This window comes from Talpa europaea, assembly GCF_964194135.1.
Source record: "Talpa europaea genome assembly, chromosome: 8".
NCBI lineage: Eukaryota > Metazoa > Chordata > Mammalia > Eulipotyphla > Talpidae > Talpa > Talpa europaea.
Genome location: NC_140075.1, coordinates 96,114,523 through 96,139,436, shown reverse-complemented (window position 1 = coordinate 96,139,436; position 24,914 = coordinate 96,114,523). Strand labels below are relative to the sequence as shown.

The window sequence follows — 24,914 nt, the reverse complement described above, 5'->3', positions numbered from 1 at the left end:
ACCTGCAGAAATGCTCACATAGGCACACAGACACATGTGGAAGGCTGTTTTCTAACACACTGTGACTTAACAGTGAAATCCTGTAGTTAATCTATGTAATCTTACATATTATGAAGTCTTGACATATTATGGAATTTACAGAACAAAAGAAGAATAAGGTAGAATCTCTACCAAAGAAAAAGTTCCAAGATCCATTTTTAAGCATGAAAGGTTAAGTTGCTGTGTATAATGTGCCACATTTATGAAATACATATTTGTAAAACTGTAACACAAAGTCTTATATACCTATATCATATGTACAAACACTTGTCAATAAATGCAAAGAAAAATACAACACAAACTGATAATTATTTTGCCGGAAGATTAAAAAAGAAAAGAAAAAGGAGATAGTCAAAGAAGATCTATTTTTTTTACATGACTGCTTTACAAGATTGTACCAATTCACTGTAACTAAAATAATACATTTTAAATCAAGCTCAACTGGACCCAAATAAATCATTATTTTCCTCCCCCACCCCCCATTAAACCTCTTTTCTCCCTCACTTCCTAATTCTGATAATGAGCAAAACCTCTCAGTGCAGTTCTTTCTTGCCTTGTAATACAACTTTAAAATCACGATATAAATAAATTAATGTTTTCAAGGAATGGCTACCTAAGGGAGTTTGCACATCTAAATCTTATAAAGGTTTGGGTTTGCTTATATTTTAATGAGCAGGCATCAATTTTGTAATAAATAATGATTAAAGTTCCAGGTTGGATATAAACCGAGATGCCTAAAGAGAGGCGGTTCCTAGCTAGGCCCAGAGCCTCGGGTGTGGTCTGGGAGAAAAGAGGTGTTAACAGTGGGGGAGGGCACGTCCCCACGAATGGAGGGGGAGCAAACTGTGACCGCGGACGCCCCGAAACCAGCTGCGCCCGAGGAGTTAACAGGTACTGGGGGGTGGTGCCTCCTTTTTAAGTGACGGGTCAAGCAGCCATAGGGGTGTGATAAGTGCTCCTAAAGAGAAGGGGATCCGGGTGCAGCCGGGGAGAGGGTGACAGCTCTCCTTCGGGACCCGAGTGCTGAACCGCCCGCGCCCAGGGCGAGGGTGCCCAGGAGGCCCCGCAGGCCCCGGGGGCGGGGAGAGGGGCAGGGCCAAGTCGCCCGGAGACGGCTGGGTCCCCGCAGTCAGTCGCTCCCACACAAGGTGGCATCCCAAGCCCCACGGTCCCTCTCTTCGATCCGCACTGGAAGCCCTATCCGCCCCTCGTACGATCTGGTGAAAGGCGTCGCGGGTTCCTGATCCTCACTTACCTGCGGCCTCCGACTCAAGCCGAACACCTGCTGCGCTTCACGCTGGAGAACTGGAACCTCCGTGACCACCTGCGCACACCCACCCGGATCCACTAGGGAAGAAACCACTTCCGGTCCCGCGACAGCCTAGGAGGACGTAACCCCGGCTGGGAGGTACAAGTGGGTGACGCCATCTTGTACGGAAGCAGCCAGGGCTGCTGTTGTCGCCCTAGTTTTTCCACTGCTGAACAAAGGAGATAAAAATGGGAAAGATTTAGCGTTTCTTCAGAAAAGTAGTATTTTTGTTTTTGTTTGTGTGCATGTTGGTTTGGGTTTTAAAGGGAGAAGGCTTTGTAATCCTCACAAATGCATTGTGGAACATCTGTCATTAATTAGCTGGAGGAGTGTTTCTCTACATTAATTTTCTTAACTATTAGTTGATGGAGGTAAATAGGAGACCTTTAATAATGTATTCCTCATTAGCAATGTATTTTATCCTTTGCCTAACCTAAAGCCATTATAATAACTTATGCCATCTTTTGTAACAGTAACCACAATACCTTTCATTTATGTGTGAAATCGATCATCAAGCCAGTTTTTATTAGCAATCTTTATTATATGTTATATTAGCAGTCTTATTTTGTGTGAGGAAGCTTATGTGTGTTGTGTGCTGTAACTTTGTCATGGAATTTATAAAACAGGAGAAATGAGATGTGCATAAATAACCAGGTAAGGTGTAATAATAGCTGCATTTGTTGGCTGTGTGCTCACAGTGTGCTGGGAACTTTACAAAGTATTTCACACATTTTAATTTATTTAATCCTCATAACTGCCCCAGGAGGCAGTACTATTATTAGTGCCATTTCACATAAAATGGAGAAAGGTTAAATAATTTTGTCAAGGTAACTCAAATTTAGCATTGAAGCTGGGAATCAGGACTTAATATATCTGATTGCAAAAACTGTTGCCCTCATCCTCTACAATATATTGCTTCCAATACAGGAAAAAAGGGTTGTAAGTTACATTAGAAAAATACCCACAAGGAGGAAATTTTCAGCAATTGTACAGGATTAATCCCTTGCATATTTATCTCCCCACTCTTGCAACACCTGAAAAAAAAAGGGGGGGGGGGTAAAAAGGTCTCCATTAAAAGGGCACCATGCTCAGTGAAATAAGCCAGAAGGAAAAAGAAAGATATTGGATGGTTTTATTTATAGGAGGGATATAGAGGAATTAAGTAAGGGATCAGGAAATAATATTAATAATAATAAATAAATAAATATAATAAATAAATAAATAAACACAATTAGCAGGCAACTTTAAATCAGAGACTTTCTGCAGGGGAGGTGGAGGGAGAGGGATCAAAACAGGGGAGGGAAGAGCAAAGGGGACTACAGTGATTGCATCTTGCAGATATATACACTTAATATATCAGAAAAATTAATTCTGAACTTTGAAAAAACTGATAAAACAGTTCTGTGAGATTGGTCCAGGTAAAAGAGAAATAGCAATAAATCAGTAACACTAGGACTAAAAAGGAGGACAAACCAAAATTAGGAAACTAGAAAATATGGTGAACAACTTTATGCCCCCAAAAAATCATTAGATGAATAAAAAGACAAACCAAAAATTGGGAGGAAATATCTGCAAGATGCAAATCTAATAAAAAAAATTTCCATACAATACAAAGAACTTTAAAAATGCAACAATAAAAGACCACATTAGAAAATGGGCCTCCCCAGTGGTGCAGCGATTGAGCGCTGGGTTGCGAAGCTGCCCGCGGCCTTGCGGCGCCGGTTCGATCCCCGGCTGCTCCCCGGCCACCAGAGGAGGGTCCCACATGGCGCGCAGACCTCTCCTGCCGCTCGCTGCTCCCCTCAGCAGTGTACTTCGTCAGTCTGCCTGCTCTGCTCCCCGCTCTGGATCTGGTGGATTCTCTCACCCTCCCGCGCTTCTGACTGTACCCAGTGCTTGTATAAACAAAACAAACAAATAAATAAATAAATAAATAAATAAAAAAAAGAAAGTGGATGAAAGACACCTCACTGAAGAAGATACATGATGTCCAAACAAACATATGAAAAATGGTCAGCCTGACAGGTCTCTAGAGAATTGCAAACTAACACAATAATGATATATCAGTTTACATCTCTTAAAATGGCTAAAATTCAGACACTAGCAACACTAAATGCTGGTAAAGTCATATCTAATAGTCAGTTTCCTACAAACTGTGACAACATAGTTTTAGCATTCAACTCTGCTATCGTGCACTTAAGGTATTTATCCAAATGCATCAAAAACTTAGGTCTACACAAAAAACTTCACATGATTTTTATAGCAGCTTTAGACATAAGTTGGAAGCAATGAAGATGTTCTTCAACAGGTGAATAGATAACAAAACTCTGGTGCATCCGTGATATGGAATATTTTAGTGATGAAAATAAATGATCTGTCAAGTCACCAAAGATATGGAGGAACTGTATATACATATTGCTAAGTGAAAGAAGCCAGTCTGAGAATATGTGTGATTGTGTGATTCTGACTATGTGACATTCTGGAAAAGGCAAAATGATGAAAAGAGTAAAAAGACCAGTGCATGCCAGGGGGTCCAGAGGAAGAAGGGAAGGGGGACTAAGTAGACCATAGAGAATTTTTTAGAGCAATGAGACTATTCTGTATGATACCTTGATACCTTAAAGGTAGATTTATGACACTCTACTTCTGTCAAAACCCATAGAACTGTGCAACACAGAGAGTGAGCCCTAATGTAAACTATGGACCTTAGTTAGTAATAATATATCAATATTGTTTCATTAATTCTAACAAATGTACTGCACCAGTACAAGATGTTACGAATATGGAATCAGGGGAGAGGAGAAAGTATATGGGAACACTCTGTACTTTCTGTTTGAATTTTATGTGAACTTAAAACTGCTTTACATATAAAGTCAATTAATTTAAAAAACCCAACATGGTATGAACTGCTTGATTTATCTAAAAATGTTTTATTCATTGATTCTAAGGACAACTTAATGCCAAGCAGTGGGACATCATGAACAGAAAATCCAAAAGGAACTGTGGCAGGAAGTGCTAGTTGCCTACCCGGTAGTCATTCTTCCCTTCTGCTTAGTAACAGAAATCAAGGGACATAAAAAAGTTGTATTTAAAGAATGCATTTTTCTATCTCTAGTGTGCCTTAGGTATGACCATGTAACTAAATTCTAGCCAATGCGGTATAAATAAAAGTGTTTGCATAGGCTTTTGCCACAGACTTCTTTTGCCTTTTGTCTTTGCCCTTCCATTTTTTTCTTGTTTAGACTGGAAGTAAACAAGAACTGGAGCTCCAGAAGCTCTCTGCCGCTGCAGTAGTACTTTGAACATGGAAGCTATGTGCTCAGGAAGGGGGAGTGGTGAGCCTGAAGAAGCTTGGATCCTGATAGCTTCTCTACTTTCTACACTAGCCCTGAACTACCTACCTTTGGACTTCTTTTACATGAGAAAATAAGTTATTTTAAGCCATTGCCATCAAGTCTTTGGTACCAGCAACCCAACCCAACCTCTAACTAATAGAGGCAATGAAAGATACAAATAATAAATGCATGTTAAATAGTCTGCTAAAACCTGTTGAATACTGTGACCAACGCTGATGATATACAATAAAGGTGGAAACTCTTTACTGGGATTTGTTTAGTTTGTTAAAGATAAAGGTCAAAAATTAAAGGAAATAAGTAGGATCTTTCTGAAAATCCTCTCACCTTTCATCAAAATGTTATCCATCCTTCCTACCCACTGATCCCTTCTATAAATGTTGGCAAAGTTATTAGGTACTATACAGAATATAAAAATGTGTAACAACTCAAGTTTATAAGGTAGCTGGAAACACAAGAGGAATGCTTTAAGTGAGAAAAGATATACTTACTGGTGATTTAGGGAGATGATAAACTTTTTTTCTTCTGAGGAAATGGGAAGAGACAATCACTTGAGGAAAATACCTATATTCATTTACAAGAAATTCATGAAGACCCCTAGAATGAAAATCACACACACACACACATACAAACACACACACACACACTGACAAGTGAATCAGTATTCCTTTTGCTCTGCATTGAGTTGTGTGCTGGGAACCTGACCTGAACTGCTTTGTGGGGTAAAAGGGTGAGGAATTGGAAGATTCAGGGAAGCTATCAAAGGTCACTCAGAAGGAGTCAGCAAGGCTTCAAACTTCTTGAAAGAAAGAGGAAAAAATCTGTTGAATACAGACTTTCGGAGAGAAAGAAATGTTTGAGCAAAAAGAAATGTATGTTTGGGGAGCTGAGTAAGTTCCCTGCTGTGGTGTGTGTGTTACCTTCTTTCATAGGTATAAGGGTGGGGAGGAAAGTTCTGCCTATCACTCTAGTTTACTTTGGAAAAGGTCAATCAATCAGATTAACATTAGATTAGTAGGGGGGAAAGACCTTTAATTATAGTTTTATGGAAAATCTACATGGATGCAGAAAAGCCAATGGGGAAAATGTGCTGAGATGGATAAAGGACTCTGCTCCAGAATGTGAAGCAGTATTCTGCTTCCTTCATTGAGAAAATCTTCCTGCAAAAATGTTGAAGGAGGTCTGATGGCTTTAATGGGAAGTAGAGAGCAGCTCAACACTGCACATTTCAGACAACGGTAGTGATACAGGGCAGCAAGGGCACTAAAACTGGCCAAGGACAGTGCCCAAATAGTTTAGCAGTCACCATCTGAGTTCTTTACCTGAGCGCACAATTGTAAGACTACTCAGGTATAGAGAACAATAATGGAATTTATTTAAAAAAGAGTTATTGAGGCCACAAATGGCTATTTACCTCACCCAAAGTCATGTCCAGTGTTTGTCCTAAAGACAAACACTCCCAAGATGGCATCTTCCCACCACTGGACTTGGAGCCTGTGGCAGCCAGACTATAGGCCAGGTTCCAATTCACAAAGACAGCAGAAGACACAACAGAAGATGCTCACTGGAGTTGCTGAGATGCCCCAGCACAGCCCCAGACAAGTGACACTCAAAACAGCAGCTGCAGCAGCTGAACTACCTAAAAATGTCCATGTTTACGCAGCTCAGAAAGGCGCTCGGCTCCAGGTCTTTGTCTTCCCTGTCAGGCTATAACAGCAGCAAAACCGGGAATAGTTTCAGTCGTTTGGCTACTTGCAAGGCCTCGGAACTTTTCTTTCTGATATTGGCTGCTAGAAGCCTCTCCACATCCTTCAGTGGCCCGCAACAGCCTTCTGGAAAATCAGCATGGTGGGGTCAGAAATCACTGACCCCAGAATCGCTGAAGATACGAAAACGCTGAAATTCAGAAAGCTGAATCCTGAACACTGAATCCTGGGGGCTCCTTCTGTAGTCCCTTATATTTCTTATCAAAGTCTCCACCCTCCCCCCATACTTTCTTTGCGTTTTTCCTGGGGCTATACATCCTCACCAGCACACCTCTCCAGGGGGCAACACCTGTAACACCACCAGTTATAACAGGGGAAAAATAAGCTATTTCCAGCAATTCTTCAGGTGGTGAGTCCATTCAATACACCAATTACAAGTTCCCAATTTAGTTACTTACCCTAGAAACCTGTGAAATGTCTGATACTCCTGCCTCACCCTCATCCTTTGGTACGTAATCTGGGTAATTGTCTAACTCTGCTCGTTATAAGGACATTGTGCTTGCCTTCCAGTCCATCAGTCTTTGCTCTGCTTTGTAGTACTAGCCTAAGACTCTGCAGTTCACATTTTTCCTTTGGAAGACAAGGGACTTGCTTCTTCCTGTTCACTTCTGTTTCTGTCAGTTTCACCCAGGCAACAGTTTATACCAGCAGCAGTAGTTCCAGCTTTGGACTTCTCTCCATCAGAACAAATTTTCTCAATCCGTTGAGACACAGATACCAGTAGCCAGTGCCCCTCCTCAAGTTTTAAGTGCCAGTATTGCAGAGGCCATGCCTCTGAGCTAATTCATTTTAAGTTAGGCGCATGTTCTCCACAGGGCCTTAGTTCCAGCTCTCTAAGGTTGTTCCTACCAGTGTTTGTTTGATCCCAGTAATTCCAACCTTGACCCTTTATTTCCCCATTTACTTCTTGCAGTTACTACTTTCAATTCCTCAATATCTATGATAGCTCCAATAACTTTATATTCATTTTTTTTTTTTTCAGTTAAGATAGCTGTTATGGGGCCTCCCCAGTGGCGCAGCGGTTGAGCGCTGGGTTGTGAAGCTGCCCGCGGCCTCTGCGGCGCCGGCTCGATCCCCGGCTGCTCCCCGGCCACCGGAGGAGGGGCCCACATGGTGCGCAGACCTCTCCTGCCGCCCGCTGCTCCCCTCAGCAGTGTACTTCGGTCCTTCTGCCTGCTCTACTCCTTGCTCTGGCTCTGGTGAATTCTCTCACCCTCCCGCGCTTCTGACTGTACCTAGTGCATGTATAAACAAACAAACAAACAAACAAACAAATAAATAAACCATGCCTCTATTGAAAAAAAAAAAGTGGTTGTAGGAAAGACCTTGAGAGACAGGATTTTGGGTTGACTTGGTCATATCCTTAGACTCAAATGAAATGTTGAGCAACCTGGGAAAATGGGATGTAGTGACATCATAAATAAGCAACTTATTACCTTTAGTCATTTGTGTTGAATGCCTACTAAAGCAAGTGCTTTGGAGTCATTTGACTGTTTGATAATAAGGGTGACTATAGCAACTTTAGGTTGTGAGTGGCTTCATTTTCATGCACTGAAACTTACATAAAGAAATTAGCCTCTCTCCACCACCTTTCTCTGCATTGGGAGCAGCTCTTCTGCCACAGCTCCTTTTCCTTTGAAAATGTTCACCTATATCAAGTTTGACTCCACCCTCTTCTTAGTTAAGAGCAGCTCTCAGCTGCTGAGATCATTGTCTGTTGGGGTGCTGAAACAACTAAAAACACAGATCAGAGCAACAACAATTTGGTAGCCCTACCTCCTCCGGTCCTCCGGTCAACTAAGATTCTTCTTAATTGATGTCCCTGAAATGGCAGTGGTTTATTCTTAGTTGACCCTTCTAAACCAGTGCCATTTCAGGGACATCAACACAACAGTCATGTTCATTGGTGCTGAGATGGCCACAGTAGTGGTGGCTGGCTCTGGGGTTGGAATTGGAAATGTGCATGGGAACTTCATCATTGGTTATGCCAGAGTAGGTTAAGAAACCTACTCTGAAGCAACAGACCTTCCTCTCGACCATTCTGGACTTTGCCCACTCAAAGTTCTTGGGGTTCTTTTGCCTGATGGTCTAGAAGAAAGTCTGATGGTCTAGAAGAAACCTGATGATTGCCTTTCTCATTCTCTTTGCCATGTGAAAGAGCCATCTACACCTCCTATAGTTTTTTCTCCCCTGTCTCATCTGCCCTGTATATTTCTTTTCCTGTACCTCCCCAGGCAGCTGGGGAAAGTGGTTGGCTCAAGGTTTGACAGAGGGAAGAAAAATAAATACTGTATTAACAAGATGTTTTTAAAAATTAAAAGTTCAAGTCATTAAATATTCAGTTTGAGTCACAGTATTTTGGGGTTATGGCAGCCCCAAAGAATCCTGTATTTCTTTTATATGCAAACTAATCTTGCTGAAAATGAAATAAATTTAATTGTTCAGCTTTCAGAATTACAAAATAAGTAGATTTCATAGCCTTGTCAAATCTCTCTAGTGAAAGATAGCGCATTAGTTGGGAGGACTATGACACTGAGACTTGGAATGGGGAAATTTGGGCTAATTCAAAATTAAAATTCTAGAATGGGGCCTTTTCTGGTGGCCTAGGGGATAAGTCTCAGTGCTACCACTGCAACAGCCCACCAAGATGGCCTGAGTTCAATCCCTACGAGGGAGTGAACACACATGGCACAGCAGACCTCTTCTATCTCACCCGCTGCTCCCTTTAACAGTGTATTTCAGCAGATCTGCCTGTTCTGCTCCCCATGTTGTCTCTGGTGAATCCTTTCATCCCCTTACCTCTGGCCTACACCCCAGTTCTTCTATACAAAAATAAATAAAATCTTTTTTTGGAAAGGTTCTAGAATGGTTTGAGCTGACTGAAACCAGATGGATCTGGTTCAAGCCTGTTCAGGCTGGTTGGAGCCATTTGGAGACAACTGAATCCAGTTGAAGCTGGTTGAGTTTGGTTGAGCTGGTTTCGGCCAGTTGGAGCTGGTTGGAGCCTGTGGGAGCTGGTTTGTGATGGTTATAGTTAGTTGTAGCTGGTAGCATCCAGTTGGAGTCAGTTCCAGCCAGTTGGAGATGTTGGGAGCTGGTTGAATACAGTTGGAGCTTGCTGGAGCCAGTTTGAGCTGGTGTGAGCTGGTTAGAGCTTATTCAATCTGATAACAGCTGTTTAGAACATGTTATAACAGACTAGTGACAACTGGAGCCATTTGGATCTGGTTGGAACTGGTTACAGCCAGTTAAAGCTGGTTGTAGCTAGTTGAAGCCTGTTCTAGTTAGTTCCAGTGAATCTGGTTGGAGCTGGTTCCAACCAGTTAGATCCAGTTGTATCTGGAGCCCGCTGCAGCCAGTTTGAGCTAGTTGGAGATGATTTGAGTCAGTCTGATCTGGTTAGAGTTAGTGCAATCTGGTTGGAGCTGGTTGTAGGCAGTTGTATCTGGTTGGAGCTGTCTGAGCCAGTACAAGCTAGTCTGAGCAGGTTGGATCTGATTCAAGCTATTGTGAATTGGTTCCAGCAAACTGGAAGAGGTTCCAGTGGGTTAGAGCCCTTTTGAGTGGGTTGTCTCCATTTTGAGCTGGTTTTAGCTGGTTCCAGCCAATTAGAGCTAGCACCACCTGGTTTGAGTCCATTAGAGTTGGTTTGAGCCAGTGGAAACCAGCTGGAGCCAGTTTCAACCAGTTTGAGTTGGTTTGAGCTGGCTGGATCTGATTGGTAGATATGTAGCCTATTGGAACAAGTTTTGGACAGTTAGAGTTGGTTAGATCTAGTTCAAGCCTATTTGAGTTGATTCTTGCTGGATGGAGTCAAATGAATCCAGTTGGAGAAGGTTCCAGCCAGTTCGAGTCTGTCTGAGCTGGTCGTATTTGGTTATGGCCAGATGGAACTGGCTCCAGCCTAGTTGAGCCCACTGGAGTCAGTTGTATCAAGTTCAAATTGGTGCCAGCTGGTTTGGGCTGGTTGGTTACAATTCCAGCTGATTGTGTGTGGCTCCAGCTGGTTGGATTCAGTGTGAACCAGTTAGGTCTAGTTTGATTGGTTCAAGTTGGTTCCAATTGGTTGGATCTGGTTCCAGATGGCTGGATCTGGTTTGAGCTGGTTTGAAACAGTTGGACCCATTTAGAGTTGTTATGAGCCAGTTTGAGCTAGTTGGATGCTGCTTGAGCCAGTTCTGGTCAAGGAGAGGAGGTTCTATCTGGTTAGATCATTTTGATCTGTTTTGAGGTAGTTGGAGGTAGTTCTAGCCGGTTCAAGTTGGCTTGAATGATTTTGAATTGGTTGGATATTATTTATTTGTTTGTTTTTTTGTTTGTTTTGTATGAGTCAGATGGATCTGGTTCAAGCCAGTTTGAACTGTTTCCAGCCAGTTGAAGTCATTTACATCCAGTTCTATCCCATTGGAGATGGTTGGATCTGCTTGTAGCCATTAGAGGCAATTTGATTCCATTGGAACTGGTTGGATTCAGTTCCAACCTGATTGAGATGGTTCCTGTTGGTTGGAACTGGCTGGAGCTGGTTCCAGGCTGTTTGAACTTGTTGTAGGTGATTGTAGTCAGATGGAGCTGGTTGTACCTGGTTCGAGCCTGTTGGAACAGTTGGATCTGGTTGGAACAAGTTCCAGCCAGTTTGAGGTGGTTGTAGCTGGTGGAATCTGCTTGGAACCAACTGGAGCTGGTGGAGCCTGTTTGAGTCAGTTGGATCTGGTTGGAGACTGTTGGATCCTGTTCCAGTTGGTGCAAGCTGGTTGTAGGTGGTGTAAGTTAGTTGGATCTGAAGTTGTTTGCATCTGATTTAAATTGGTTTGAGCCAATTGGATCCAGTTGAAGCAAGTTCCAGCCAGTTTGAGAAGGTTGTAGTGAGTTGGATCTAGTTGGAGCAGGTTCAAGTTGGTTTTAGGTGTTTGGATCTGGTTGGAGCTGTTTGAATTGATCAGATTGTGTGGAGCTGATTGGAGCCAGTGGGATCTTTTGGGAGCCTGATCCAGCTAGTTTGAGCTGGTTGCAGCTGGTTCAATCTAATTAGAGCTATTTAGCACACACTAGAGCAGACTAGGGGAGGTTAGAAGTGTTTGGAGCTGGTTAGATCTGGTTAAAGCCTGTTGGTTACAGTTTTGGATAGTTGGATCTGGTTTGAGCTGGTTCTAGGCAGTTGTAACCAGTAGGAGCTGCTTGGTGCTGATTCTATCTGATTACAATGGGTTAGAGTTGGTTCAATATGATTAGAATTGTTTTAGAGCACGTTAAAGCCGACTAGAGGAGGTTAGACTTGTTTGTTGCTGGTTGAATCAGGATGGAGCCAGGTGGATCCAATTGGAGCTGGTTTGATACAGTTGTAACTGGTTGGAGGCTGTTGGAACTATTTGGAAAAGGTTTCAGCTAATTTGAACAGTTAGTAGCTGTTTGGAGTGAGTTGGAGCCAGTTGGAGCTGGTTAGAGCTGGTTGGAGCCAGTTGGATCCTTAATGTCTGCAATAGGATTCTCCCATTTTAATTTCTCACCAACATCATAATCAAAATAATATTCAGGCACTAAGTCTCTATCAAAAGAGTTTATAACAACTCAATTTAATATATGTAGAAAATGAGACATCATGTACTTTTATACAATACCATAACTGTTATTTCCTCATGTGAAAAATGGAATACTTTCTTGATAGTGATATTGAGAACATTAAATGAATAAATGGCATCGGAACAATGCCAGATATATAATACATGCTCAATAAATGTTAGCAATGATTATATTGTTGAAATCTAATATTTACTGCAGGACTATTTGTAAAGGCAGGACAGGACACAGTGCAGGTTTTCTGATTCCATGCAGACCGGGTAAAGGAGGAGTCAGAGTCCTCAGTAGTTTTGCAGGTTTTTTATTTGGGGTTCACCAAGCATATGGCAGGCAGGGGTGCTGGTCTTCACTCCAGCAAGTCTTCACTCTATCTGGGCTCTCTAGCGTTCGTTCTGCTGCTTCTCGGCTTCTCTTTCAGCTTCTGCTTCGGCTTCTACTGCTGCTGCTGGTGCTGCTGGCGTCCCCCCATGACGCCGCCCTTAAAAGCACAGTCTTAGCTCAGCTGAATCCCATCTACCTATGCCCACACCCTATTCCAGGTGCCTGCCATCAGGCATGCATTCAGGACAAGGATCCATCATCTCTCCTGATGGCGGAAGGGCAGAAAAGCCTGACATTCTCTTTACCCTACACTATTTTATTTAAGTCTGTCACTGTCACATAAATACTATGAACGCTGGTCAGGATCTTCTTTGTTGCTCACTTTCATATCCCTGTGTCTACTTAGGGCAATGGCAGATACTGGATGCTCAATCAACATTTCTTGAATGAAAGGATGATAATTAAAGTCTAACCAAACAAGATTTATAATTAGAAGCTCTTTTAAAGTATGTAAAGTATTTTTAAAAACTATACAGGGATATAGAAGTGTTAAAAATTTCAATGGTAAACTTTGGTGCTAACTATAAGCACGATAGGACTCTTGGGAAAGGAAAACTAATGTGGTTGATTTGCTGGGGAAGGGATTAATGGAAAAAGTAGACCTCAAAGTATGTACAGGATTTGGAGGGTTTAAGAGAAGATATAGTCCAAGCTGGGAGAAGAGTGTCCATATATGGATACATAGGGAAGAACAGGCTGTCACTCTGCTTGGTAGATTTGTAGTGAGGCGTAACAGGAAATATTATTATAAATATGATAGATACAAATCATGGAGGGACTTGGCAAGCAGACAAAAGAGTCTGGACCAGAAACCAAAGAGAAAACAGAGAGCTTGAGCAAGGACATTTTGGAAAGATTCCTCACACAACAACTGTGAGCCAGCAACTCTTATTGATACTGTAGATTTAATGTTGAGCAAAACAAAACACAAATGGGAAGATAAGTTTTCTGAGATCCCATGGGCTTTATCACTTTGTGATTTGAATAATGATTATTAAGCTTATAGATAACTAGGTACATCACCAATTCCAACTTAAATGGAATCTGTAGTCAAGAATGTTAGCTATATTTACCTTATGGCTTCATGCAGCTTGTTCAGAATGAAAGGGGAACACATTTAGAAATACATGCAGTTCATTTTCAGGGGTTTATCCTGAACCTATAAAGACAATTTAAATTTGACTTCTACATCAAAGAATTTTCTTCTTTCTTCTTGGGCATATTTTACTTTGGGAAGGGTGTATTGTCTAATTTTATTTTCTAAGTGGTGTTTAGCACATTGAAGGCATTCAATGAACATTTTATATCCATGGCACCATCTCTGATAAAGCAAAATCTTGGCTATATGACTACATACCCAATGAAATGAACAATAACTCTTTTTAAACAGTTTCTTACACCACTCACTAGAGGTTATTTATGTGGAAACCTAAAATTAAAAATAAGTAAAAACAGCTGGCTCATGATGATTTTGTCAGGAAAATTTCAAATATACAAAATCCAGATGGTTGGCATGGAATAGTACAGAAAATATCACTGAGTAAATATCAAATGAATAATCCTGGCCATTGAGAATTTCTGTCCACTTTCACTGCACAAAGGTTAGAAGAATGAAGAATCAAGCATGCAAAACATGAACCAAATGTCTGGAAAGATGGAATATGATTTAAAATTTTAACAACAAAGAGTCTTCTGTCTTTAGCTACTGAATTATTTCAATTATTATATAGCTTGGGAACTCGCTTCAAAGTGTGTGAAAATACTGCCTTTAAAAAATGATTAGAGCGCCTCCCCAGTGGCGCAGTGGTTGAGCACTGGGTTGCGAAGCTGCCTGCAGCCTCTGCGGCGCCGGTTCGATACCCGGCTGCTCCCTGGCCACCAGAGGAGGGTCCCACATGGCAGGCAGACCTCTCCTGCCACCCGCTGCTCCCCTCAGCAGTGTACTTCGGTCCTTCTGCCCTCTCTGCTCTCTGCTCTGGCTCTGGTGAATTCTCTCACCCTCCCGTGCTTCTGACTGTACCCAGTGCTTGTATAAATAAATAAATCAATCTTAAAAAAAAAATGCAGGAAAAAAAATGAATTAGAGGGGCCTGTCTTGTTGGTGGCTCAAAGGGTAAAACACAGCACTATGAAACTATCCACAGCCACTGCAGTACGAGTTTGATCCTTAGCCAGGGAGCTACCCACATGGCACAGAAGACCTCGCCTGTCTTGTACTCTACTCCCCTCAGCAGTGTATTTTGATACATCTGCCTGTTCTGCTCCCTACTCTGTCTCTGTTGAATCCTCTCACCCACAGCATCTCTGGCTTGCACCCCAGCTCTTATATGCATAAATAAATCAATCTTTAAAAAAATGAATTAAAAATCTGAAAAAAAAAAAGAGAAGACTCACATTACTAAAAACAAAAATTAAAGAGTTGGTATTATTACCAACTTTACAGAAATAAAAGGGAATACTTTGAACATGCCAATTAATTATATAACCTAGATGAATAAATAAAAACATGCCAACTGCTAAAACTGAACTAAGGAGAAATAGAAAATTTGAATAGAAGTATAACAAGTAGGGCCTCCCTGGTGGCACAGGGGTTAAGCACTGCACTATGAAGCAATCCGCAGACTCTGCAGCCTGAGTTCAATCCCTGGCCTATCAGGGATCAACCCACATGGTGCAGCAGACCTCTCCTGATTCGCCAGCTGCTCCCCTCAGCAGTGCGTTTCAGTCAATCTGCCTGTTCTGTTCCTCACTCTGTCTCTGGTGGATCCTCTCACCTCCCTCATCTCTGGCCTGTGCCCCAGCTCTTGTATGCATAAATAAGTAAATCTCTTTTTTAAAAAAAGTATAACAAGTAAAGAACTTGAATCTGAAATAAAATCTTCCCATAAAGAAAATTCCAGTGAGATGACTCCCCTAGTGGTCTTCTACCAAAACTGTGGGGGTAAATTAACATTAATCTTTCACACACTCTTCCAAAAAATATTGGAGGATGGACTTCCCAACTCATTCCATGAGGCCAGCATTATCCTGACATGAAAATCAGACAAAGGCATCACAAGAAAGCTAAAGATGAACATCCCTATGAATATAATAACAAAAATCTTCACAGAATACTAGCAAAGTGAATCCAGTGACATATAAAAGGTACTGAACACCATGGTGAAGTAGGCTTTATCTCATGAACTTAAGACTGGCTTAAGATTTGAAAAACAGTGTACATAGCATACCATATTATTTTTTTAAAGATTTATTCATGCACACAAGAACCGGGGTACAGGCCATAGGCGCGGGACGGTGAGAGGATTCACCAGAGATAGAGCAGGGAACAGAACAGGCAGACTGACGAAATACACTGCTGAGGGGAGCAGCAGGCGAGACAGGAGAGGTCTACTGCAACATGTGGGTTTCTCCCCAGCCAGCCAGGATCGAACCCACGCTGCAGAGGCTCTGGGCAGCTTCACAGTGCAGCGCTCACCTGCCTACACCACCAGGGAGGCCCAGCAAACCTTATTTTTTTTGTATTGTTTATATTTATTAGCCATTTCAATATAGCATATCATATCATAGAATTAATGACAAAAACCATATGATAATTTCAAAAGACAAAGAAAAAAAGCATTTGATAAGATTCAATAAACTTTCAAGGTAAAAACATTCTACAACCAGAAATAGAAAGGAATTTCTGCAGCTTGTTAAAGGGAACTGCATAAAACCCACTGCTAACATAATATTCAATGGTGACTAAAAGACTAAAATCTTTCCCTGTAATATCAGAAACAAGACACGGTGTCTGCTCTTATTACTTCTATTCAACATTGTACTGGAGGTTCTAGCCAAGGCAATTAGTTAAGGAAAGGAAATAAGACATGCAGATTAAAAGGAAGAAGTAAAACTATTTCTATTAGCATATGATGTAATTTTGAATATATAAAATTTAAGAAATTCACAAAAACAATTAGAGATAATAAATGGTTTCAGCAAGTTTGAAGGATACAAAGTCAATGCACAAAGAATTTATTATATTTCTATATACTGGTAGTTCAATGGAGGAAAGAATATTCTTTTTAAAACATAGCACTGGGATGACTAAATGTCCAAATGTAAAAGAATAAAGTTGGACTCCTACCTCTCACTACATTCAAGAATTAATTCAAATTGGATCATAGACCTAAATATAAAAGCTAAAACTAAAACTCTTAGACTAAAGATAGGAGTAAATTTTGTGACCTTGGATTAGGCAGTGTTTCTTATGTATGACATGGAATGTATAAGTAACAAACAAAAAATAGACAATTGGACCACAACAAAACTAAACTTTTATGTTTCAAATGATAAAATCAAGAAAAGACAATGAAAAGACAAGAGTGGGAAAAGTATTTGCAAATCAAATCTAATAAGGGACTTGTGTCTATAATATGTAAAAAAACTCTTACAACTCAGCAATAAAAACAATTAAAAATGAGCAAAAGAGGGCCTCCCCCGTGGCACAGCGGTTGAGCCCTGGGTTGCGAAGCTGCCCGCAGCCTCTGCAGCGCGGGTTCGATCCCCAGCTGCTCCCCGGCCACCAGAGGAGGGTCCCACATGGCGCGCAGACCTCTCCTGCCGCCCGCTGCTCCCCTCAGCAGTGTACTTCACTCCTTCTGCTTGCTCTGCTCCCCGCTCTGGCTCTGGTGAATTCTCTCACCCTCCTGTGCTTCTGACTGTACCCAGTGCATGTATAAACAAAACAAACAAACAAACAAATAAATAAACATAAAAAAAAAATGAGCAAAAGATGGGAATAGACATTTCTCCAAAGATAAGATGTACAAATGACCAACAAACACATGAAAAGATATTCAACATCAAGAGCCATGAGGGAATTTCAAACCAAATTCATAATGAGAAGCCTCTTCACCCACTGGTATATATGTAATAAAAAGGATGGACAGTAGCAAAGACTGATGAGGACATGGGGACATGGGGGAAATGGGCATAGTCATGATGTGGTTGAAGTGGCCTTGTCCTATAGATCTCGTTACAGGGGTCTGTATTGAAAAATATAACTGCTGTGCCTCCCTGGTGGCACAAGGGGTTAAGCACCGCACTATGAAGCAATCCACAGCCTCTGCAGCATGAGTTGGATCCCCAGGCAGCCAGGGAGAAACCCACATGGCAAGGCAGACCTCTCCTGTCTCACCCGCTGCTCCCCTCAGCAGTGTACTTCGGTCCATCTGCCTATTCTGTTCCCCACTCTGTCTCTGGTGAATCCTCTCACCCCCTGCATCTCTGGCCATACCCCAGCTCTTGTATGCATAAATAAATAAATCTTTAAAAAAAGAAAAACAAAAAAAATATAACTGCTTTCCCCAAAATTAATATTGACTGTTATTTATTTGAAATTATCAAATTTAAAGCTTAAATGACATTACAGTTAAATTACACATATACTTGAGACATTGATCTTTGTCAAGATCTCTTATCATGAGTAAGTTTACCTTAAAATTGAGAATATTCTTAAACAAAAACTTTTCTGAGCATGTTAGTATCCTTATGTGTAATTGTTAATATACTAAAATTTAGTAAATATTTGAAAAGGTGTTTAGTATTTTCTTATGCTAAAAAAAATCATTTTCTAATGTCTGAGCATTTCCTAAGTATTTAGTCAGTTTTTAAAGATTCTTCACTCTTTCTTCATTGATAGCTGGGCCAAACAAAATAAAATTCAAAGAATAATGAATTCCTGGGAATTCTACCTTTGATCAGTATTTAACCCATAGTGAAACAATTAAATAAGGATTTCCAAGTTATGCTATTTCCAATCTCAGTTTTTTCAGAATGAATGTTTAAAACATCTGAAGGCTGCCTAAGTATGAACATTAATGTAAAGAAATCTGTAGATCTCAGTAAGAAAATTAAGAATTTTTTATTTTTCCCCTTTCTCCACATATTCTGTGTAGAGGAGATTACTCAGGAGTCAAATTTCATTTGTTATTCTTACGCAGTATAGCCAAATCAGAAAGACCAAGCTCATGTGGTCACTGAAGTTGATTAAATGTTGTTATATAATTATGTATAATGATACTAATTTGTGATTAATGACACAAGGGACTATATTAAGTTCTTAATAAAAACAAATAGATATCAGGGGGCTTTATCTTCTAAAGCTGAATTATATTATAGGTAGGGTTGCCAAATTTAATAAATACGGATTTAAAAATATAGGATACCCAATTCAATTTGAATTTCAGATACACTACATATAATAAGTATAAGTATATCCCAAATATTACATGGGATATACTTAAGCTAAAAATGATTCCCTGTTTATCTGAAACTCATACCAAACTGGCTATCCTGGATTTTATCTGCCAATCCTAATTAAGGGTAAAAGGGAGGATTTTATGTACTCACCTTACAAAAAGCTACCCAGAATCAGAGTAAGATATAAACAGGTTTAGTGGTACCACATTTTTGTCTGGTTGATCAATGAACAGCTAAGGAAGTTTCCAGCAAAGTCCTAGAATTGGACTGGCATGTGACCAGATCCTAGTTTATTTTTAGGGTGAGGTAAATGGGACAGCTCATTCTAGGATTAGGGGAAAGCGAGTCACATTTGAAGTTGTAGGAAAAAAGATATGCGCTTAAGAGGAGAAAAGAGGGTGGGTCACATATGTGACAAGGCCACTTGCACCACATCATGACTGTGCCCATCTCCCCCATCCCAGGCAAATAAGGTGTTTACAGGGGATGTCCTATTAATTGGAAGGAACCAGAGACTCCCTTATTTGAATGTGTGGGCTAAGTCAAGCAAAGGAACAGTGAGACAAGCAATTGGACTGGAAATTGTCGCCCTTGGAATGAAATACAGATACCTTAAACTCAGTGCATTAAAAAAAAAATAAAGTTATTACCTTTCACTTCAAATTCCTCCATACTTCCTAAGTTCATTCTTGTATTCAACAAATATTTGAACGGCCACTCACTGCCAGTACTGGCTGGCCCTGGACGTATACGCACAAGCAGGACAGACATGCTCTCTGAGAGCTTACAGTACAGTGGGGGGCAGGGAGGGACGGAGACGGGACACTATGATATAATCATGAAGCTAAATGTTTACTTATGCATTATGATATTGCTATGAAAAAAAGCTGTTGGGTGCTAAAAATCAATAGGTTGGCATGCTACTGTGATCTTTACAAGGCGCTAGTATAATGAACAAACCCTCTGAAGCATCCTGAGAATAAAACTTTTTAAAAGGAAACTCCATACATTTTCCTTTTACGGAAACAATATTCTATTAAAACCATCATTTCTGGAATTGGTGGATTCTGTTTAATTCAGCAAAATTTGTTACAACCTTGACTTTTAAATTAGACTCACTTGGTTATTTGTTACTAGTGTGATTAATCTTTTCAAGATTTTGCTTGATGCATGTGACTGTCCTCCATGTTCATGCAGCTGTGCCATCTCTGGTGCAGAGGGTGAAATTCGGCTAAATTGAAAGGGCAAAACCGACATACCTGGCTATTCCAATGGCTTATTACAGTTGAATGGCAAAGGAAAAATACACTACTTCTAGGAAAAATACACTACTTCTAGGAAAAATACACTACAAGGGGACTTTTTATTGTTATCCGATAGCATTCCAAAGCATTTAACACCCAGTCTCTTCACTGGGGTCAATGAAGGCTCCCACCAAAGTGAAGTGCAGCTACTGCTGGCCTTGGCACGCAGCTGCTGGTTAACAGCTGTACTGCCTCTTGAGCTTCACACTCCAGAACTGGACGAGGAGAGCTCAGTGCACCAATTAAATAACATATATTGCGATTTTCAAATAATGCTTCTTGTGTCTTGCAAACGTACCTGGAACTAATGGACAGAAGTACTTTCTGCTTCTCAGAGCTTTCTTAACTCGATTTTGGCAATTTTCTCACTGAAGAATCGCTTTCTCCCATATACCACTCCATTATCTACCAGTGAAACAATTTCGCTTTTTCCACTGAAGGACTAGAGGAAGGGCGAGAGAACTGAATTTTGGAGGGGGAGGGGTAGCGCCAGCAACTTCTGGGGGGCTGAGGAGGGGGAAGGTCGGGTACACTGACAAAATCCCCACGCAGTCTCCCCGCACTGAGCAGCCTTCACTCCCACATCCCTTCGCATAGGTGCTCAAGGATGCGGCGAACGCAGGACGACCCCCCACCTCCTCACCACCTCAGGCCGCGTTTCCCGGTCTGAGGAGAGTTGGGGTGGGGGGGGGTGTGTGGAGACCCGAACCCGCGCGGGCGCAGGGCGGGGTGAGGAGGGCGAGCCCGCAGCCTCGCCGCCACTTTGATTGTTACGCGCCTTCAACTTCCCAGAGTGCGGCGCCCGGGGGCTGCCGCGGGCTCTCGGGCCGGCGCGACCGGGGTCCCGAGCGCCCGGTAGCTGCGGCGGGAAAGCCGAGGCGCCGCCCGCGGGCCCCCGGCCGGCCGCCCGGAGGGGGAGGGGCAGCGCCGCCCGCGGGCGCGGGGCTCGGGGCCGGCGGAAGGGCCGCGCGGCGCGGAAGCGCGGCCGCAGCTGAGGATCAGCTGCTGGAGGAGGCGGAGAAGGGGAGGGAGGAGCCGGGGGGGGGGGAGGGAGGGAGGCGGCCGTCAGGAAGCCGCGAACGCCGCCGAGCGTCTGCACACCTCGCTCTGTCTGCCATGGCTGGTTAAAGAACCGTCCGGATCGCCGCGCGGGGGGAGGGCCGGGTGGGGGAGCGCGGCGGCCGCGCGTGAGGCCGAGGGAGGGGCGGCGGCGCGAACGGCGGCGGCGGCGGTTCCAGCATGAAGAGGAGAGCTGGCCTGGGGGGCAGCATGAGGTCAGTGGTGGGCTTCTTGTCCCAGCGGGGCTTGCATGGGGACCCCCTGCTCACTCAGGACTTTCAGAGGAGACGCCTGCGGGGCTGCAGAAACCTCTACAAGAAGGACCTCCTCGGCCACTTCGGCTGTGTCAATGCCATTGAATTCTCCAACAATGGAGGCCAGTGGCTGGTCTCAGGTAAATCAACCTCCTTCCCCTCCCCGCGCCCCCCGCCCCCCTCCCCTCCTCGCGGCCCTCGCCCCCCCTCGTCCCTCCGTCCCCACCCCCTCCCTCCTCCACCCCCCTTCTGCGCGGGCAGAGTGGGTGTCAAATGAAAGCCCCGGCGGCGGGGGGAGGGCGGCGGGCGGGCGAGGAGGGAGAGGATGTCTTCAGTAAAAAAGACCTAAAATGGTTGACAGGTCCGTAATTCGCTTTATCCCGAGTGGAAAGTGCTGGCTCCTGAGGACGGCCCGGAAAGTGTGGCTTGGGCAGGGGGGCGAGGTTACCGCCCGGCAAAGTTTGACGGGAAACTCTTCCTCCGCGCACTTTAAAAGGGTGCGGGGGGCACTTGGGGGATGTGGAGGGGGAGGAGGCCGAGCGCGCCGCCGGCCCGGGCAACTCTCGCCCCCGGGGCCGGCGTCCCGGCCGAGGGGCCTCGGGGCCGAGGCGGTGACAGGGCCTGACGCCGGAGGGTCGGGGCGGCGACCCGTGCCGGCGGGGGCGGTGAGGGGGAGCCGGCGGGCGGGCGGGCGGAGGGCGGTCGCCCGCTGCGCGCCCTGAGGGGCCCAGCTCCGTCCCCGCGGAGCCGCGGGGGCCTCTTCCGCGTCCTGTTGTTATTATGGACTCGCGAGTGCCGGGGCTGAGGGCACTGAGGGGCGCGGGTGTGAATTTGAATGCGCAACTTGCGAGGCAGGGGGCGGGCGGGCGACCCCGGGAGGCGCGTTGGCAGGAGCCTCGAGCCCGCACCGCCCTTCCCCGCGGCTGCCGTCGCAGGTGGTCTGGGCGCCTCCTCCCTCCCGCCTAGCTGGGCTCGGTTGCCCCCGGGTACCCCCTCCGGTGTGGGGGAAAGGGGCGAAATCGAGGCCGGGGCTCCGGCCGGGCTGTGTAGGCCTCGCTCTCCCGGGGCTCCTAGCGACAGGCCGCTGAATCGATAGCCTATTGCTCCCGGGGAGGCCCGGGCCGGGCGGGCCGCGGCGACAGCTGCCCCCGGGGAGGCGCGCCTGCTGCCGTTGGGGGCGCTCGTCCCGGGGGTCGCGGGACCGAGGCTGGGCGAGCGGGGATGGGCGTACGCTAGGAGCGGGTCCCCAAAACTGGGCTGAGGGGTGGAGGGCGAAGACCCGTGATCTGGCGTTTCCAGCCCGTCTCCTGCCCTGCCGGGTCCCGTTGCCTGCACTGGGAGGGAGGAAGGGGCATTCCAGGGCTGGACGTGGCGCTTCGCTGCACCGAGGCCGGTCCCCGAACAGTTTTCTATTTTACGTCAATGGGCAACTCGCCAGAAACTTCTGGGATCACGGCAAAGCATCCGTCTTCTTCGCGAGAAGCGGTCGGAAGTGACACGGGGCAAGCCTGTCCAATTTGGGATTAGCAGAGATGAGATATGTGCGATCATTTCACGATAAACCGACTGGGGTTTCTTCGGAACGGACTTGACTTTGCCACCCCGGATCATTTTCTCTTTGATAGGTAGATTTTGGCCCTTCATCATTCCCTGAAGAAACCTGATATTTTACCTCAAGGCATACCTCAAACAAAAGCTGCCTTCCCCCACGCCAACCAGAATTCCAAGGGCAAAAATGGGGGTGATCATCTCTTAAAGCACTCACAGCCCACCTCGGCACCCCCCCCCGCCCCCTTTGCTTCTTCAGTATTCATAATATTCCTGTCCCCTTCCCAGACTGATGTATTCCAACAGAGATGTTTCCAGACACAAGTAAACTCACCCTCGTGGGTGAGGAAATTTGGTGGGGTATTCTTTAACACACCGAACTAATACTGTTTATTAAATCGGAAGTACAGTCATATATTGCCCGATTTACTATACTATTAATAAATAACAGATTTATTAAGGTAGTCACGCACCACACAACTCACTCATTTAAATTTAACACTTTTTTTTTTTTTTTTTTTTTAGCATTAAAAAGTTCTCTCCATCATCACCAGTTACTGTTGTGCAGGATCTTCCCTGTTTCTCAAATGAACTCCATTTTCTCTGGTCTTGCCCAGTTTATTTCCATTAGTTTAAATCTGCTCTGTAGAAGAGGAAGGTTCTTTCCAGAGGACAGTATCTGGCAAACCTGTGGTCCTGGGAATTAATTTTCTTCCTTTCCTAGTTGTAAGAAAAGTAGGATGTGAGCTTAGTTGCACATCTCCAGCAGTGCTTTCTTGAGCCTAGCCTTCTTTGCCGCTTACTCCTCCCCCTTCCCTTACACTTCCTCCTGCTCAGTTTTTCCTGTTTCCTTTTTTTCTACTCCCGTCCTTGTTCCTTCCTTCTGCTTTTTCACTCGCCCCTCTCCTTTTAGCCCTGGTAGACTTAGTTTATTTGTTCCCTGAACTACGAGTTTAGTTTAAAATCCCTCTTTACTAGTCATCTTCCATTATGAGTATAATTTATGCTAACTTAAAAGTTCCTCCTGTTTGCTTCAGATAAGGAAGCCCGCCCCCACCCCATTGGGAATCATAAATACACTTTAGCTTGTTAAAGCTAATTAAATTTTGTTCTGGGAAGTCCTTTGCAAATTTAAAACTAAAGTGTGTGATTACATTTTCTTTTTTTCTGTCACTGTCTTCTTTGAGCAGTTAATACATGAGGAGAGGGGTACATAGTATTTTGAAGCTAACCTGTTTCCAACTTTTCACAGTAATGGGTGATGGTAATAACATTACTTTTTTTTTAAATTTTGATACTGAAATACATTTTATTAATAGAGTGCTGATACGGTATGCCAATTTAAATACAAAAAATAGTTTTTAAACTTGACAATCACAGATTTGACAATAAGATTACTGTTATGCATATTGTTGGGACTGGTTAAAACCCTCAGGAAGCAGTGATTAAAAGGATAGTTTTTTTTCATAGTTTGTTCACTGTTTTCACTTCTTAATTGTTTGGGCAAGCTCACATTTCTTGTAAGTGACACATAGGATTTGTATAATTAACTAAGACCTTGAGCAAACACAATAGTTAAGTGATTCCTGTGGCCTTAATAAATGCTATTTGTTAAAGATGCCATGGATTTTTTTTATGCTAACAGCTAGCACCTTTTCCAGAGCTAATCCCAGCAGATATTAAGATAAAATCAGGAAGAAGAAAAGGTGCTCTGCTGAGAAGTGAGTGACAGCAACAAGTGGGAGAAGGGTTTTTTTTGTTATTTTAAAATATTAAAATACTGTAACCTAAAAAGTATTTTTCTTTATCACTGATCAGAAAAAGGGCATTGGTGTGATATCATGTAAGGCAGTGTGGTATAGCAGACACATGGTTAAAATCACTGCTGTGTGGTTTAATGTGTAGCCCTTAGTCAAGTTGCTCCTGTTCAGTCTGTTTCCTGATGTATGCAAGAGGAATACCAGTACCTACCTGAAGGGCTGTTGTGAGGATGCCATTAGGCAAAGTATAGGTTGGGGAAAAAACTCAGAAAATGCTGAGTTTGTTTTCTTTCTATTTTGTAGTTATTACATTAATAGCTGATA

General features: G+C 43.5%; 1 protein-coding gene across 2 annotated transcripts in view; it reads left to right on the top strand.

The window, feature by feature from the left end:
- Positions 1-21,208: 21,208 nt before the first annotated feature.
- Positions 21,209-24,914, top strand: part of DCAF5 (DDB1 and CUL4 associated factor 5) — a gene marked incomplete at both ends in the record, with an annotated part of 94,034 nt that continues 90,328 nt past the window's right edge. For both annotated transcript variants that reach the window (XM_084239950.1, XM_084239949.1), the window contains one exon: positions 21,209-21,422. In XM_084239950.1, coding sequence (XP_084096076.1) covers positions 21,209-21,422 — 214 coding nt within the window. The remainder of the gene's footprint in view (positions 21,423-24,914) is intronic.